The sequence below is a fragment of the Nannospalax galili genome, unplaced genomic scaffold, assembly GCF_000622305.1.
Source record: "Nannospalax galili isolate Female #2095 unplaced genomic scaffold, S.galili_v1.0 scaffold1191, whole genome shotgun sequence".
Classification (NCBI taxonomy): Eukaryota; Metazoa; Chordata; class Mammalia; order Rodentia; family Spalacidae; genus Nannospalax; species Nannospalax galili.
In genome coordinates, this window is record NW_008330570.1 from 309,755 (window position 1) to 328,603 (window position 18,849).

General features: G+C 43.8%; 1 protein-coding gene across 11 annotated transcripts in view; it reads left to right on the forward strand.

Moving 5' to 3' along the window:
* Positions 1-18,363, forward strand: part of Dtnb (dystrobrevin beta) — a 304,013-nt gene extending 285,650 nt beyond the window's left edge. For 4 of the 11 annotated variants that reach the window (XM_008848488.1, XM_008848500.2, XM_008848542.2 and 1 more), the window contains 4 exons: positions 8,387-8,546; positions 9,348-9,437; positions 16,397-16,432; positions 18,064-18,363. In XM_008848488.1, coding sequence (XP_008846710.1) covers positions 8,387-8,546; positions 9,348-9,437; positions 16,397-16,401 — 255 coding nt within the window. In that variant the 3' untranslated portion in view covers positions 16,402-16,432; positions 18,064-18,363. Of the gene's footprint in view, positions 1-8,386; positions 8,559-9,347; positions 9,438-16,396; positions 16,433-18,063 lie in introns of all 11 variants that reach the window. The other 7 variants (XM_029553759.1, XM_029553766.1, XM_029553768.1 and 4 more) reach the window with 2 other exon arrangements.
* Positions 18,364-18,849: the final 486 nt, after the last annotated feature.

The window sequence follows — 18,849 nt, forward strand, 5'->3', positions numbered from 1 at the left end:
CTAAAGTATTTTTCAAACTGGTTGTGCCTTTCACAGTCTCATCAGGAGTGCACAGGGGCTTGTTTCTCCACATCCTTGATAGGCTTTTCCATTGTAGCTCATTCACTGGGGAGTATTGCATTGTACCTGCAATTTCCATTTTCCTCAGGACTTGGTACGTCCAACCATTTGCATGTGATTACTAGCCTACTTCACACAATTTCTTTGATGAAATGTGTGTTCAGCTTTTGCCCATTTTGTAATTAGATTGCCATATTACTGAGTTTTAAGAGTTCTATACATGTTCTGGACACAGTTCTGCTTCAGATACAAGATTTTATTGCCAGATGTGGTAGTGCACACCCTTAATCCCAGCACTCTGGGGCAAAGGCAGGTGGATTTCTGTGAAATTGAGGCCAGCCTGGTCTACATAGCGAGTTCCATGCTAGCTGGGGCTACAGGGAGACCCTGTCTCAAAAAGACCAAAAAAAGTAATTTTGTTTTGGTTTGTTTTTTTTTGTTTTTTTGTTTTTTTTTTTACAGCATCAGAAATTCATTTATTCATGTGGAATTTTCCATTTGAGCAGATTTATTTTTTAGTTTTAGCAAAGAAGAGAAGGAAAGAAGACAGGCAAGTGGGAAGAAAAGAGAAAGAGGATGAGAAATTGTGCAGGATAAAGGACAGTGGGAAATTCTAGACTAAAGGAAACCAGGGAAAAGCATCCAAGGTACAGTATTATTCTGAGGACCAGGATGGAGCTCAGTGACAGGCCTCAGTATGAGGCCCTCTGTTCAATCTCTGGCACCACCAAAATAAATAAAAATAAAGTGTACCTTTTTGACATATTCGTTGAAAGAATACAGTAAATACAGTATCACTAGCAGCATATAAAGATTACTGCCCGAGCAACAAGAGAAGGCCCCAGAGCAGAGCCAGGTCTCTAAGCTCTTGACCTAATTGCCTGGTCCTCAGCATAATTCACAACTGAAGGCACATCATAGTGTGAAGACCACATTAGCCTGAAGTCACTAAAGACTCTTCCTGTTTACAGTTTTTGAAGCAATTTTGCATCTGTTATCTGTACAGCAAACCCATGACTGGGTCAGTGAAACGTTATTATTGGTCTCGTGGTAAGTGGGGAAGATAAAAAGTTGTCTTTGCCCTCCTTATGTTTCAGTCTGATCATGGATGTTTAAGTAGGATTTTTATACCATTTTTGGAAAAGGTACCAATCAAGGCCATGTGCTTGAGGGAATGAAGATCTCCTGAGTTTCCCCAGTTCTCTACCTCCCCCACAACTCTTTGTTTTTAGGGAAAAAGAAAACCTCATATTTCTTTTTTCTTTTCTTCTGTGATTTACTTATTTTTATGGGGCTTTTGGCTACTCTAACATTCCCCCCCTCTGAAGAGGTAACCCTAAAATCTTTTAAGGATTAGATCCCAAATACTTTTGACATTTTTGGCTTTTGGAACAGAGTATGTTGTTAATAGGACTAAGGACATTTTGACTTTTAGCCAAGAAACTGACTACTTTGCTTTGGGGTCTTTTTACCCTAGCCAATTCCTACCTCCTATTCTTATCACACCATCCTCTGAAGAGGTTACCCAAATTGCCAATAAGGAACTGGGATACAGACCGCTCTGGCATCTTCCATGCTGAACAGGGACACAGGGTGAGACAATTGGAGTACCCCTTCAGTGAGTCTATCTAAAAGACTCCCAAATTGCATAACTCTTACCTCTAAGGGGAAAAGTAAGTCCTTGAATCATGAATAGGAGCTGTGAAGAAGTAAAAGCAAGAGTAATTAGCATTACAAGTTCCAGACAGGGAGCTACAAAAAAAAAAGTCAGAACAGGGCAATTTTCAAATGTTCATATGAGAGTCCATTGGAATTTCTTGACAGGGGCTTCCAAAAGCCTCCCTCTATTGGGTTTCTCCTCATATTTCTTTTGTCTTCCAAGGCTAGACCTAGAGTAATGGATTCAGGATTTGCTTTCAGGTATTTTGATAGCTGTTGGAGTGGTTAGAATCAGTGTAAGTTCCCTCTCAAAGGCTTCTAGATAGGGGGAGAAAACAAATTTATCCATCATTTTAGAACAATAGCTAGTTGTCTCCCTTAGCTACAAGTGGGCACTACAGTATTGGAGACCAAGATTTGAAGTCTTACATCTGAGCAGCACTTTCTGCATCAATGATAAATAATTGTCTAAATAACTTTATATAGACTTAAGCCTAATGTCTGGGACATGTAATCCCTTGAACTCTTAAAAAAAATATACTGATGGTTTTACTCTTTGGTTATACTTTCCTTTTGGGTGTTTAAGACCATACAGTTGGCCCAAAATAAATTAATTTATTTTTACACTTAAGGTCATTTGAGCATCTGTTTCTCAGGGGTCACATGGTCTTGGGAGGAACACCTGGCTCCTTTCTTTTACCAGTTCTCTATGTGAACTTCTCTATGTGAAAGTAAGTTAAAAGTCCTGCTCGACCATGTCTGGCTTCACTTGGAAGCATGAATGAAATGTTTCCTTTGAGTTGACCCCCCTCTTTGTAGACTGGACACTGGTTCAAGCCCATCTCATGGGGTCTCCATGTCCTCCCTGAACAAGAGAACAGGTGACTCACCACAGTTACAGGACATTTTGAGAGATGTTCCATAGTCTCCTGGAACTTAGTCAACCTTAGAGGGCAAGGGGCAAAAATTGTCCTTTAAGTCCTCGTGACCACATTAATATAGGCCTCAAATTATAGCTGTTAACCATCCAATAAAGTTAGTTCCACTAGTCCAGTATTTTTAATTATCATGTGCTATGTAGGTAAGGCTTGGGTAAAAAACCATATATTCTCAGATAAACCTTGAGTAGATAAATATTTTGTTCCTTAAACTAGCTGACTAAACTATGACCATAGAAATTTAAGATTATGCATATATTATTTTTGTCTCATCCTTTATATATCATAACAAACCTAAACAGACCTTCATCACTTGCTTAGGCTTTCTCATTTTTTCTATTTTGGAAAATATCTCTATTCCCATATCCTTTTAACATCTTTTACCCACATGGCGGCTAGGAACTGTCCTTATCCAGTTCTAGGGGAATCTGAAGCCCTCTTCTGACCTCTCCGGCTTTACATGACATGGGTACACTCATATACATGCAGGCAATACACTCATACACATAAAATTAAAATAATAAAATATTTTTAAAAATAATTATGAGACATAATATCATTAACAAATAAATTTTCCATCTGTTGTGAGACTTCTTTTCCTGGAGATGCTAAGCAATGCTTATTCTCGTTTAAGGTTCTAGTGTCAAGCCAATGTTTGATTAAAGTTTTGCTGGGGAACCAAAAAAAAAGTTTTTACAAAAAATATATTCACGCCTGTGCAGTCATCACTACTTTCAGTTTTAGGAACAGTTTGTTAACCTCAAAAAGAAGCCTCCTACTGATTGACAGTTATTCTTCATTCTTCCCGACCCCCACCCGCCTAGACAACCACTAATCTAGTCTATATCTGTATGGATTTGCCTATTCTAGGAATCACATATAAATGTAGTCATATAATATGTGTTCTTTTGTGACTGACTTCTTTCACTTAGCAAAATGTTGTAGAATGTTATCAGTACTTCATTCCAAATAATATAATATTGTCAAATAATAATATTCCAAATTATATTCCATTGTATGGGTATGCCACATTTTATTTAAGACATTCATCAATTGGTATTTAAGTTGTTTCTACTTTTTGGTTATATTGATTAATGTGAACATTTGGACACTTATTTTTGTTCAAACATGTTTTCATTTCTCTTGAATGGGTATATACCCAAAAGTGGAATTGCTGTGATATTCAACCTTTTGAGGAACTGCCAAGCTGTTTTCCAAAGCAGCTATAGCATTTTACATTTCTACTCAAAATGTCTGAGAATTCCAGTTTCTCGCCAACACTTGTTACTGTCTTTTTTATTTTATTCATCCTAGTGGAGGTGAAGTGGTATCTCATTGTGCTTTTCACTTGCTAATGTCCAATAGTGCTGAGCCTCTTTTCACATGCCTATAGGGCTTTTATGTATCTTCTTTGGAAAAATTATCTGCTTGATTCTTTGCCCATTTTAAAGTTAGATTATGTGTTCCTTTATGATTGAATTATGAGAGGTCTTTGTGTTAGGTATAGGTCTTTTACAGAAATATAATTTAAAATTTTTTCTCACTTTGTATGAGTCATCTTTTCACTTTCTTTTCTTGTTTGTTGATTTTTAGGGGTTTTTTTGTTTTGTTTTTTGTTTTTTTGTCTTTTGAAGCAGGGTCTCCCTGTAGCCCCAGCTGTCCTGGAACTCACTGTGTAGACCAGGCTGGCCTTGAACTCACAAAGATCTGCCTGCCTCTGCCTCCCAGGTGCTGGGACTACAGGCATGCGCCACCACACCTGGCGATTTTTAATTTTAAATATTTGATTTATTATTTTATGTGTGTGTGTCTGTATGTCTGTGTCTGTATCTGTGTGTATGCTCATGGAGGCCAAAAGAGGGCATTGGATCCCTTGGAGCTGGAATTACAGGTATTTGTAAGCCACCTGATAAAAGTGCTAGAATCCAAACTCTGGTCCTCTGGAAGAGCAGTAGGCACTCTTAACCACTGAGTTATCTCTCTAGCCCTCTGTTTGTTTGGTTTTATTGAAATAGGGTTTCACATAACCCTGGTAAGCCTTAAACTCTCTATGTTGCTGAGGCTGGTCTTGAACTCCTGATCCTCCTGCCTCCACCTCCCCAGTGCTAGGATTACAGGCATGGTCCACCACATTGGCTCTTTGCACTTTCTTGATTGTGGTCTTTGAAGCACAAACGTATTTAATTTGGATCATGTTCAATTTATCTTGTTTTCTACCTTGTGCTTTTGATTAAAAAAAAAAATCATTACCTAATCCAAGGCTTAAAGCCTTCCTTTAGGGGCTGGAGAGATGGCTCAGCAGTTAAGAACACTGGTTGTTCTTACAGAAGACCTGGGTTCTAATCCCAGCACCCACATGGCAGCTAACAACTGTCCATAACTCCAGTTCCAGGGGATCTGATGGCCTCTTCTGTCCTCTGTGGACATTGCATGACACGGTGCACTTACCTACATGCAGGCAATACACTTATACACATAAAATAAAAGTAAGCCAGGCATGATGGTGCAGGCCTTTGATCCCAGCACTCAGGAGGCAGAGGCAGGTGGATCTCTGTGAGTTCAAGGCCAGCCTGGTCTACATAGTGAGTTCCAGGACAGCTGGGGCTTACAGGGAGACCTTGTCTCAAAAAGACCAAGTAAATAAATAATAAATGAATAATTTTTTTTGAAAAGCCTTCCTTTATATAATTATCTTCTAAAAGTTTTATGGTTTTAACTCTTCCATTTAGGTTGTTGATTCATTTTGAGTTAATCTGCCCATATGAGTTTAATGACTTATTTTGAAGACCAAAACTTTATTTTTCATGGAAAGGTGATAATTTTACATCTCTTTGGGGTATGGTATAATGTCATTTGTACACTGTTGATTAACTAGGATATCCATCATTTTAAACATGTATTAATTTCTTGTGTTAGAACATTCAAAATCTTTTTTCTAGATATTTTGGCAAAAGTTTAATTTTAATAGAAAACAACCATCATGGGTTAGAGAGATGGCTTGTCAGAAAGTGCTAGCCATGCAAGCATGAGGGTCTATCTGACTTGACACCCTCGGTTCCCAAATTAACAACTGGGTGTGGCTGCATGCACCTGTAATCCCAGCACTGGGGAAGCAGAGACAGGAGGGTCTTTGGGGGCTTGCTGGCCAGATAATCTGGCCAAATCAGTGAGCTCCCAGTTCAATGAGAGACGCTGTTTCAAAAAATAATATGGAAAGTGATTGTGGAAAACACCTAATGTTTACCTCACACATGCAACACACAAACATGTATATCTGCACACAATTTGTTGATTTTTTTTTCTTTCATGCACCATGGTTTGGGTTTTATATCTAAGAAACCTTTGTCTAACCCAAATGCATAGGATTTTCCTTAGTTTTATTTTTGAGAAATTTGGTAATTTTAGCTCTAACTGTACTCCCATTTTATTTGGTTGGTTGGTTGTATTTTGAGATAGGGTCTCTCTATAGCGCTAGCTATCCTGGAACTCACTATGTATATCAGACTAGCCTCAAACTCACAAATATGCATCCACATTGCTGGAATTAAAGGTGTGGGCCAACATGCCTAACTTATTATGCTCCATTTTGAGGGGTTAAATATGTGATGTGAAGTAAGGGTGTAAATTCATATTTATGTGTATTATGGTTCACTCTCTGAGAGCATTGTAAGTGATAAAAGTTATAAAGCCTGGCATGGTGGCACCTGCCTGTGATCCCATCACTTGGGAGGCAGAGGCAGGAGGATCTCTGCGTTCAAGGCCAGCCTGGTCTACGTAGTGAGTTCTGGGCCAGTTTGTGATAAAGGGAGGCACTGTCTCAAAAAGATTTTAAAAAATTATAAAATAATTATTGTAGTGTAATGCCATTCATACAAAATTTATAGGCATAAAAATACTATATATTCCTGGTCTACATAGTAAGTTCCAGGACAGCTGGGGCTACAGGGAGACCCTGTCCCCCAAAAAAAAAAAAAAAAAAAAAAGACCAAAAAAAAAAAATACTATATATTATTCATAGTTACACATGTACACATAGGTAAAAATTTCATACCAAAATCTCTGGTAAGGAAGTAGGAAGGGAAAAGAGGAAGGGACTGACACTAGAAAGAATTGGTGGTAAAGGAATCTTCAAATTATTTGTACAGTTTTTAGTTTAAAATAAATTGTGTGTAATTATTCAAGTGGGGTGGTTTATGGTGTTATACTTTTTAATTTTCTGAGCATTTTATTTCTTAAAACATAGCATTATAGCACGCATATAGCACGCTTGTAATCCCAGTATTTACAAAGTAGAGACAGGAAAATCAGGAGCCCAAAGCTTCTGATAGTCATATAGCAAGTTCAAGGCCAGCCTGAGCTATGGGAGCCCCTATCTTTAAAATAATAATAATAATAATAATAATAAATAACACAGAGATGGCACAGTAAGAACCACAGAGAGCAGGGCATGGTGGCAAGATCCTGTAATCCTAGCACTTGGACAACCACAGTAGGAGGATCTTGAGTTTGAGGCCACCCTGGGTTACATGTAGCAAGAGCATATCTCAGAAAGCAAAAATAAAATAGGAACCCTAGAGAACAAACTATTTCATTCAGCACTCACATAGCTGCAGCAGTGAGGGAAAGTACTGTGTGTACTGCCTGGCAGCCTGTTTGGAGGCATATTCTTTCTGTATGTAGTATTTCTGAACTAAATCCCCAGAGGGATTCATGTGAGCTCATCCTCATATTTGGACTTCTTTTCTTTTTGTCCCACTTTTGCTTCCACAGAAACCTCCAGTCTGATTCCCCTGGCTCTGAACAGTGGAAGAGCTCCAGGCTCAGGGAACTACCTCTGCTTAGTTTTCTTCTACCTATCATCCATTGTTCAAATGACCTCTAAAAACCATCTCAGACTTTCATGAGGAACACTCCCCTCTACTGAACATGTGGCTACTCTCACCTTGTCCCAAAGGCTGCCCACAACAAATCTCCCGGTGTAGGTATGGCAGGTGCAGTGTGGCAGTCTTGCTGACCAAGCCCCCAGGAAGGAGCCAAGCTCCTGACCTGCAGCTCAGGGGTACAGTTTGATTGGGTGGGATCTAACCCCGCAGTGGGAAAGCCAAGTGCCCTTGGAGTAGAAGGGGTTATTCTAGCATCTGCCTCTAGAGAGCTATGCCATCTCCCACATGCTCCCGAGCAGTATCTCATGTGCTTTTGCTCTTTTTTATCTATAAAACTGATATAAAAAGACAGGCACTTTCTATCCATACATTCTAGGGGAAATCAGATGAGAAGACATAGGAATACTTGCATGCAAACATGAGGATGTTTGTGCTGTTTCCCCCTGGTGAGGTTCAACCCGTCTTGGATTTAAGCCAGTGTTTTGCCCAGTCTGTCTACTGCAAGGCCTCTGATTTGCTGCTGGCTACTTCCTTCCCACCTTTCTCAGCCTGTTTTATGTTTTTTTTTTTGAGATAGGGTCTCTCTCTGTAGCTTGGAACTTACTATGTAGCCCATATTGACTTTGAACTCCCAGCCATCCTCCTGCCTCAACCTCCCAAGTGGGAGGGTCTCAGCCCATTCTTAAAATGCTCTTCCTCCCTCTCTGCCCCTTTTCTTTTTCTTTCCTTCCTCTCCCCAGTCCTGTAGCCAGCCTGGCTCCTTTCTTTCAAGCATGATCCTGAGAAGTACTTACCCTAGAGAGGTTAGACACCCAAAATGACATGTTTTCTCTCTTGTCCTCCCAGGCTCAGGCCACAGGATCACCGCACACATCACCCACTCATGGAGGTGGCCGCTCCATGCCCATGCCTGTGTGCTCCACATCTGCTGGCTCCACCCCGACCCATGGCCCACCGGACTCATTGAGTGGAGTTGGGGGAGATGTGCAAGAGGCCTTTGCACAAGGTGAGTTTCCTGGTAAGTCTATGGGAAGCTGTGGAGCTAGAAGCATATACAATAATTCTACTGAGGCTTTTCCAATTGCTTTCCTTTTATGCTCTTGACTTTAGATGATTAGATATCATGCCTTAGTGATCAGATTTACAGTATAAATAACTCATGTTCTGGCCCCTTCTCTGTGATGGACTAGTCTTCAGTGAGAGGTCTAGAGACAGGTGTGTGCAGATGACTGGCCTCCTCGGTTTTGTGCTCCAGACTAAAGGAAGTGCCTTGCCCTTTGAGCTTTGCTTCCTCCAGAGGAAGTGTATGAAATAACCCAAAATCATACACTTGACCTAGAAGGTCCTTAGAACAAGCCAGAACAGGTCTCCACAGGACCTAGCTAAAGGTCAGTAGAAGGCATTTGCCATAGCCGTCTGAAGAGATAGAGACCTACAGTCTTAATGGGGAAGGAAGTCTTAAGGTTGGGGGGAGTGAGGAAGTGGGAAGTAGAGATACTGGAGAGTAAAGATCCCACCCGACTCCGCCCCAAGGCTGAAAGATACCTTGACACAAGGCTCACATGGAACCTTACTCAGTATTGTGGCTGCAAAACCTGGCTTGACAGTTTCCTGCTCTCCCAGTGGAAAGGACCGAGAAAGTAGGAATGGTAGGCCTCTCATGTGCTGGGAGCAGGAAGAGCTGCTGCAGCCCCATTTCCCCTTAGCTGTTATCCTGGGTTCCAGGGCCTAACTAGCTGGGGCATCTGCTCGGTGCTCTTCTTCATACCCACCCACGTGCATTGCCATCTGCTCTGACTCCCCTCAGGTACAAGGAGAAACCTCCGCAATGACCTGCTGGTGGCTGCCGACTCCATCACCAACACCATGTCATCCCTAGTGAAGGAGCTCCATTCAGGTGAAACCCAGAGCTGCCCACGAGTCTCTGCCTCCCCCCCCCTCATGCCCATACCCCCCTACCTTCTCCTACCATAAGGCACACAGTCTTACTTTCCACTCCATTTTCCCTTCTAGGAACACATGGGCTCTTCACCCAGTGCCTTCTTCCCACACATGATCACTGAGGGGCAGTTACATCTTTAGGTTTATCTTGAGAACATGTCTAATGGAGCAGATACAATCCTGACTTGAAGGAAACTCTGCTCTTTAGTACAGCCAGCCTGCTTTCTCCCTCATCTCTGCCTGCACTTTGTCCACAGCAGCTCTTTCCCTAGGCTGGCCACTACCTCATTCTGAAGCTATCCTGGATGTCGGCAATGGAGTCAGCACCAACACATGGCCTCTCTGCCAACTGCCCTTCAGCTCTCTCCTGTTTGATTCTGTTTTGAAACCCTGTCCTCTTCTTTTGTCCATGACTAGGCTCTGATCTCACCTGATGTTCCTGGGCTGCTGCTGCTTCCCTTCTTCATGCTCAGTCCTATTTGACTTCTTTCTCTGTCTCTCCATCACTCAGCCACTGCAGTGACTTCCTCAAGACCTCAGCTTTGTGACCTTTTCCCATAATTTAAAACCCAGGAAAGAGAGGAATTAAAAGATCACCACACCTCCAACTATTCCAACTATTCCTCGTAACTCTTTTATCAGTGACAGCCCCCAAGTGCTTAGGAATTGCTTTCTAACTGTCACATTTCCCATGTGGGCTCAAGCCAGTCACCCATTCTGCCTCAGGAGCTATATGATGCTCTTGTGCTCCATCTCATCCTGTCCTCATGCCTCCCTGAACCCAGCCCCTCACTGTACATGGACATAGCAGGGGAGGGGATACCTTCAGGATGACCTCACAGCTGATTAAAAGGTCCTTTCTCTAATACAGTTCCCTAATAGGCCTCCTTCCTACTTTCAGAAGGAATTTCTTACGGGATTTTAGACCTCGTATACACTTGTGCTCATGATCACTTTTTAGAGTTTATGCAAAACAAGTGGTTTATGAGCTCAGCATGTAAGAATGAGAGTGTGATGTAATTGTCAGGAATTGAGCCAGGTGTGGTAGTATACTCCTATAATCCCCAGCACTTGGGAGGCTTATGAATTCAAAGTCCACCTAGGCAACATAGTGTAGATTGGGGGGAGGAGGTTGGACATCAATTAATATGAAAAGATGGTTTTCATAAGATTATGTGTTACTTAGAAGGTACTTTAGCAATCCCATTGTCTAATCCCCTTCCTTTAGAAATGTGAGTGATTTTTCAGAAAACTGATTTGCTTGAGGTCACACAGCTGTTAGAGGCAAAGCTAGTTCTAGAACTTAGGCCTAGAGAACATAAAGCCAGGGCTCTGACCCCACCAATGATTGACAACAAATTCAGTCCTGTGAGGCCCCCTTTGTCAAGCATCAAACCTTATAGATTGACACAGAGTAAATGCACGCCCCTATAAGATGCAAAGATGTCCCTGTGACATGGGATGATACCAGTTCCTCAGTGGATGGAAGAGCCTTGCCCAATACACCAACACATGTTGGCTTTTTCTTTAACTGTGGTTTCACAGACTTCTGTTAGGATGAGGTGGATATTTAGGTTAACTTTCCCTTTTTTTTCTGACTTAAAAAAATGTGTGTATATGGCTGGGTGTGGTGGCGCACGCCTTTAATACCAACACTCAGGAGGCAGCGGCAGGCGGATCTCTGTGAGTTCAAGGCCAGCCTGGTCTACATAGTGAGTTCCAGGACACCTGGGGCTACAGAGAGACCCTGTCTCAAAAAGACCAAAATAATAATTATATATATATATATATGAATGTGTCTGAGTGTGGCCATATGCACATGAGTGCAGGTGCTGGTGGAAGCCAGGAGCATTGGATCCTTCAGGAGCTGGAGTGATGGTTGTGAGCTTGTGGTCGCTGGGACTTGAACTCAAGTCTTCTGGAAAAACAGTATATGGTTTTAACCACTGAGCCATCTCTCCAGCCCTTGGGTTGACTTTTCATATATTCCTGTAGTGTGCATGTGACACATATCTATAATTTGAGTTCCCAGCTTTTTTTTTTCAATTTAATTTTATTTTTATTTTAATGTGTATGCGTGTATTGCTTGCATGTATGTAAGTGCATCCATGTCATGCAATGCCCACGGAGGTTAGAAGAGGATGTCAGATTCCCTGGAACTGGAGTTTCAGATGGTTGTCAGCTGCTATATGGCCTGGGAATCGAACCCAGTTCCTCCGCAAGAGCAGTCAGTGCTCTTACCCACTGAGCCATCTCTCCAGCCTCCTTCCTAGCTTTTAAAAAATATTTTCAGGGGCTGGAGAGATGGCTCAGTGGTTAAGAACACTGGTTGTTCTTGCAGAAGACCCAGGTTCAAATCCCAGCACCCACCTGCCAGCTAACAACTGTCCATAACTCCAGTTCCAGGGGATCCGACAGGCTCTTTTGTCCTCCGTGGGCATTGCACGACATGGGTGTACTTATATACATGTAGGCAATACACGCATGCACATAAAATAAAAATATTTTAAAAAATATTTTCAAGGCCAGGCGTAGTGGCACATGCCTTTAGTCCCAGCACTTGGGAGGCAGAGCAAAAAAAAATATTTTCAAATAATGGAATCCTCAAATTCAAAAAGGTCTTAAAGATTATTCAGTCTAACCATCCACCAATAGAAAGGCCCTCAGTGTGCATATTTCAGCAAGACCTTTCATAACCAGCTCAAATCACTGGAAATTTCTTCCTTATTAAGGAGCTGAAATCTCCCTTTCTGTAGCATGTTGTTCCTCATATAAAGCAGCCCTGAGTCAATCTAGTCTCACTCTATAGGACACCTTTCAAATGTCTGATGACAAACAACCCTGTTCCTCCCATGTCATCTTTCTTTAGGAGATCTACCCCATCTTTTTATTGTTGTTGTTGTTGTTGTTGTTGTTGTTAGGAGATTCTACCCCATCTTTTTTTTATTGTTGTTGTTGTTGTTGTTGTTGTTTGCCTGCTTTCTTGAACTCAAATGCAAAATATTGCCTGTAACCCTGGTAGATATCCCCATCCTGGTCAGCAAAGAAGCCAGCAGGGAACGTTAGGCTACCTTGTTTCTTAGGCATGCAGGGTTCAGACTTATTGGGCATAGGCAAGGGACATTTAGCACAGGCTAAGGACCAGGCCTCCTAAGGTTCCCTGCTCACCAACCTGCCATGCTGGTGCTAGGTCAAAGGGTCACAGGCTTCCTGTGACTTGTTTCCTCAGAGAAGAAGGCACAGAGGAAGAAGAAGAGAAGATGCAGAATGGGAAAGCCAGAGGAAAAGGCATCAGTACATCAGGACCCCTAGTTTGAATGGGAGCCCAAGCTCTAGAACCAGTGAATGCCAACTTCTTTCCCCCTTGTTTCTGACCTCTTCCCTCTACACCCTCCCCATGCCTGCAGTCCCTACAGTTCCTCCTGCCTGTCCTTAGAACTGCCTTCATGTGCACCTACAGATAACAATGTCAAGTGATGACTGATACTCTGGTTGGGATACAGAGAGTGAATACAGACAAGATACAAAACATTGCCCTTCCTCATAGAGTTGGTAATCTAGTTAGAAAAGCAAGACTAAGATATGCAAAATAAGTGGGAGAGAAAATGAAGCAACAGAAAAGTTGATCAAGAAACATTAGATGTAGGGCTGCAGAGGTAGCTCAGCTGGTAGATTGTTTGCTTCTTACCTAGCATGCCCAAAGCCCTGGGTTCAGTCCCCAGCAATGTATAAACCACAGGAGTCATGGCACACCACCTGTAATTCCAGCACTTGCAAAGCAGAAACAGGAGAATCAGAAATTCAGTCATCCTCAGCTACATAGTAAATTTAAGGCCACTTTAGACTACATGAAAGCCTGTCTCAAAAAGAAGAAGAAGTGTATAATAGATAATAGTAATGGTTTCTAGAAAGGAAGAGCCCATTATAGGTTGGAATAGATAGCCAAGTGGTTTTGTGGCTGCCTAGAAAAATAAAAATGAAAAAGAGCGGTATCAGCAAAGGATAGTAATGCCTTTCCAGTTTCATTCTACATTAAACTTAATTTATACTTGTTATATGGGAAGACAACTGTGCTAAATGATTTTCATGTGTAATCTCATTTAAGCCTTAGTGCTGTGAGATATGTATATAATATTCCCATTTTAGTAATAGGGAACCAGACTCGGAGGGACCCTGTTCATGTACCATGAAATAGGAGTAAATGGGCTTAAAGTGGGTCTTTCTGATTCCAGACTTCATGCTCTTTATAGGCACCCTTCAGTGGGATAACAAAACCCTCTTGATAAATTTGAGTCTCCTGCTATTTCTATTATATATTAATATGCTCTTTCTGGATTCCTCTAGAACATAAGCTCCCCAAAGCAGAGATTTTGGTCTGTTTTGGTAGTGGTATATTCCCACTGCCTGGAACAGGTCTGGCACTAATAATAGTATGTCAGTGAATGAGCCCGTCTAGGAAATGAACAGGGTGATGTAATAGCATTAAAGGAAAGAGTGGTCTATCAGCCAGAGGAGGTAGAAGGGGAAAGCAGGAAAGATGAGAAAGAGCCAGCGCTGACCCCAAGTTTCTACTAGGCCTTTAGGTAGGCCTGCAACACAGCCTTCTCATTTGGCTTCACAGTCCCAGAGGGGAGAATTCTAGACAAGGCTCCAAGACTTACTGACCTACCAGGTTAATAGGCAACAGAATCTGGACTCACCCCAGAAAGCTCCAACTCCAAGAGCAGTGCTTTAGTCTGAGCAGAGTGACTAGACTGAGTGAAGTGGAGAAGCCCCCATACAGGGAAGAAGGCAGTTGAGGGGAGACAGGTCAGAAGCTGTGGTGGTGGGAAGCCCCTCAGAACAGTGACTCTGGAATGTTATTTGCCCCTTGGGACTGGTGTGTATAAGAAAAGGTGTTTTCAGGCTCAGGGGACAAGAAATTTGTCTGCAAGGTCACTGACATTGCCAAGGAGACAACTAGGGGAGCAGAGAAAACACCATGCCAGTGCAGAAACCATTTGGCAAGCTAGGGCAAGGCCTGGGAGACATGAACCACTGAGGGATGAGTTGTTGGAAATGGCTGATCTGGCCACGCATCAGGCTGTAAGAGGATAGCAGCTGCTCAGAGGTCCAGGCCCAGATAAGAAGGGGGGTCATGAGAGCAGAGGGGCACGGGGAACAGAAAAGACCACTCGTATAAACACCCACCCCCGAAACATACACCTACACCCCAGACAAACCCAGGCATTGCTGTGGAATGTACTTGGCTAAAAGCACAACAGCTGCTGTGTTGGCCGCCCTGCCCCAGGAGCTCCTCCCAGGCCTCTCCTCAACTTGCCTACATTTTCCCAAAGCAAATCTGCAGCTCTGGCCCAGCCACTCTGGTCTTTCCTTGGGCATGAACTCAGGCCCTTAGTTACCTGTAGGAACTGGAGTGGGTTCCTGGACAGGGCCCTTCTGTCTCTGCACCTGACTGACTGACCCTGTCAACACCTTTCTGTCTGGCTGTGCCACTTGTTCCTAGTCTCTCATATTCCCTCTTTCAGTGCACATTTCCAGGGTTTCTGTATGTCTGTGTGAAATCTTTCCATGAGGATACCTAAATGTCTACTTCTGTGGTATCCCTAAGGGTAAGAGGGTTAAGAGTTGAGGTGAGAGATGGGTAGTTTTTAAAAATGTTTGCCTCAGCTGGGCATGGTGGCACATATCTTTAATCCCAGCACTCAGGAGGAAGAGGCAGGCGGATCTTTGTGAGTTCGAGGCCAGCCTGGTCTACATAGTGAGTTCCAGGACAGCTGGGGCTACAAGGAGACCCTATCTCAAAAAGACAAAAAAAAGTTTGCCTCCTAACATTGTGTGATTCCTTGCATATGTGTTATGTGTGTGTATCTGTCTATCTATCTATCTATCTATCTGTGTGTGAATATGCATGTATATATATGTGCATATATATATGAATATGTGTGTATCCCTATAGTTAATGATGTAGCTCTTATGTGGGAGTCATTTAAGAAGTTATAAAGCCAAGTGTTGCTATAAGTGACCTTCGGGTTATCTTCGGTGAGGTAGGTAAGGGAGTAACCTAGCACTAACCACAGACACCTGGGTATTTGAGATCAGTAGCTACTGACTGGAGAGAGAGTTCTTTGGGGTGAAGTCAGGCTGACAGTCTGTTTAGTACATAACCCATGAATGCCAAATGAACACTTTTAAAGACCTCTGGCCAAAATAGACAATCCCTCACTCACATTTCTGTGTCTCCTACCCTCGCTCTATCTGGTGAATCCCAGAGTATGATGCTGTTCATTAGGGTGCTTTTCCTACTGAGCATTCCTCACCCCAAGTATAAACAGTACCACAGATGAGGCATAGAGTAAGTCTCCTCCCCTGATTGGCATCCTACATTCATCAGCCATTCCAGAGACTCATTTTATGCTCCTGTGTTCTTCAGAATGTCTTATGGCAATCTGATTTGCACACACACACACAGCCCCCTGATGCATGTCTGGACAACAGTGGCCTTCTTTGAGGACAGACTCGGGTTCTGGAGAGGCCAGGGAGAGTGGGAACATAGCAGTGTCATTCCAGAACACACAAAAACATTGCCCCCACTAAAACTATTCCCTTTCAGAACCAGGAGGGCTTTGATCTCTGCATAACTGCTCCCTCGAATTAAGGTGGCTTTGTTTCAAAGGTGTGATTTTTCTTCCCCTGAGAAACTTTGTCTCCACAGCTGTCTTACGTCAGTTGAATTGCTGGACGTAGATAATCAACCTCTATCCCATTATCCCTGGACTGAAAAGGATGACAGAAAGGGGAGATGGAAGTCCAACCCCTGGGCTGGGTGGGTTGGAAATCCCCCATAGAGAAGCCCAGAGGACTGAGAAGAGCCTGTGTATGACCTCAGTGTTATCTCTGCCCATGCTGCCACAGGTTAGCTGAGGAGCTGCTGGGACACAGGAAGCTCTGGTGAGTAGTATGGCCTCTCCTTCCCACAGCCCCTCTAGCTTCTTAGCATCCTTTCTTCCTCTTCCTTTTCTTCCATCACAGGTCCCAAGCTAAAGCATCCCTAACTTTACAATTAGATTTTTCTAAAAAAACAAAAAACAAAACCAAAAACCCAATTCCTCCTTTCCCTCTGCTGGAGCAGCCCTGCCACTGAACCTGTTTATCCTGCTCCCAGGTGCTGTGGCCTGTCTTGCATTGCACATCTGTCAACTGGCCCTCAGGCATGGCCTGGTGTCACCCACAGCTCTGGCTGAAGCAGTTGGCAGAGTGCCAGCAGAGTGGCAACCTCCCAGGGCTACCTCTACCTCTGGTATTCCACTCCTATAACCACTGTCCTCCCCACAGCAGAATTCCCCTGGACTCCCGTTGTCCTACACTGTCTTCTACTGTGCCCCCTTCAGGATCACACTGACTGCAGTGCAGAACAGCTGCCTGACAGAGCTGTACTTTCTCACTTCCCCAAAGAATTCATGAATCAAAGGACAGCTGCCCCACAGTGCCCATGGCCTTGAGGAATGAGTCTGTTCCATTTTTCCATCTCAAGATCTCAGCTCAGTCTGGTGCCAACTGGAAGCTATTGTAGTTTCTGGGTTAACTCTTTAAAAGCAGGGGACAAAAGTGGCAGATAGCCAGGGAAAGAGTCCACTCTTCAATTTGGACCTTTTCAGCCTCCCACTTCCCTCTTATTTTTTTCAATTTGGCATCTTCAGTTGTAGATCTTCAAGGCAGAAAAGCCAGGACCACGACTCTACAAGCCAGAAAAGGAACTTTTCTCAGACAACCTATGTAATGTCATCTCAGAACTGCCTCTGGGCTAAGCTGACTCCCAACCTCCCCTGAAGGGTCAGCCTGCATACTTGGTCCACATGGGCAGGCTCTAGATGGGCTGTACCAGAGCAGCAGGCCTCACTGTGCATATGCAGGTCAGGCTCTTTCTGCAGCAAGCCCAGGCTGCCATAGTCTGCTGGGGAAGTCGGTAACTGACTAAGGCCTACTAGAGTCTGCCAAGTTCCCCCTATCCCCAGGACAAAAGGGACTGCATAGATGGTATGAGCACCATCTGGCCTGCATCCTTGGTGTACATGAGGAAACCAAAGCCCACGCCCAAGAACTTGGTGCCAGGGCTAGAATCATCCTGCTTGTCTGCCTCACCTCCTGTCCTCTTTGACCCACATCAGTTTTCAGAAGCCAGAGGCAGAGAGAGATGTAAAGTACCTCACACTCTGCAGCCTGCTGTCTGCTGAGTAGGCTCCCTTCCCTTCCTCTAACCTTCATCAACACCTCTGTACCCTCTACCCTTCACCACACTTCCTCCCAAGAAACCACCCCTTCCAAACCTGGAATTGTAAACCCAGTTCCCTTCAAGTACTTCCTGGCCCTGTGACATAAACAATGGCCTCAGAAGACCCCTAAGGTCCTACCAGGAGAAAGAAGGCCCCTTCACACACACACACACACACACACACCTTACGTTACAGGGTTGAGAACCCAAGCCATTCCCTCCCTGCAGATCTGCTGGTTCATAGCTGTTAGCAGCCTTACTCTGAGCTCCACAGTGTGCTGGTGACTAACAGTGAGTCTGTCTTGCACAGGCACAGAGGCCAAGGAGCAAGCTGGCACCGACAAGACAAGGGAAGGTCTTCCCCCAGAGGCACATTCCTATCCATCTTTCCGCTGCACACCTGGACCTGACTTGCAGGCTGCCAGACTCACTCCACCACAAGAGAGGAGCCAAGCCTGTGGGAAGTGGGGAGGGACTGCCCAAGGCCCCAGCTGGTGGGCCTCTCTTGTAGCCCTGCATGTACTAGCATCTGCATTCCTCCCTCAGGGCATGGTCTCATCTCTGCACCAGGAATTTACCAGGAGGTCGAAAAGAAAAGAAAAAGTGCTGAGCCCTTGTGTGTTCCTGACCTGATGGGGTTCCTCCTGGCATCTGGCCAGAGCCGGGTGCATTCCCTAGGTGGGGACACAAGTTTCTTTCCTACCTTTGACTTTTAAAAACCAACAGGTCTTCTGTCTATGCAAGAAAGCTGCAGGCCTTGCTCAGTTCTATAGACATTCACACCCTGGCCTCAGTGCTAAAAATAGCCCCCTTCCTTTTTCGCACTGGTGAGGCTTCCGCCTGCACAGTGGTGTGCAGTGCTGTTGCTTTGCAGCCAGGAGGGGGGCAGCAGCATGCTGAGCACCAAATTGGGGCTGGCCACCAGGGGGCGCACTGCCTGGGCGCTGCTCATACAGCCTCTCCCCTGGGTTCCAGTGTTGCTACTACTGCACACATGATCACCAAGTCCAATTCACATTGATTTTCATTTATTTTTTCTGTTCTCTGGGCTCCAGGATGTTATTTTTAGAAGAGCTAATGTAAATATTTATAAAGG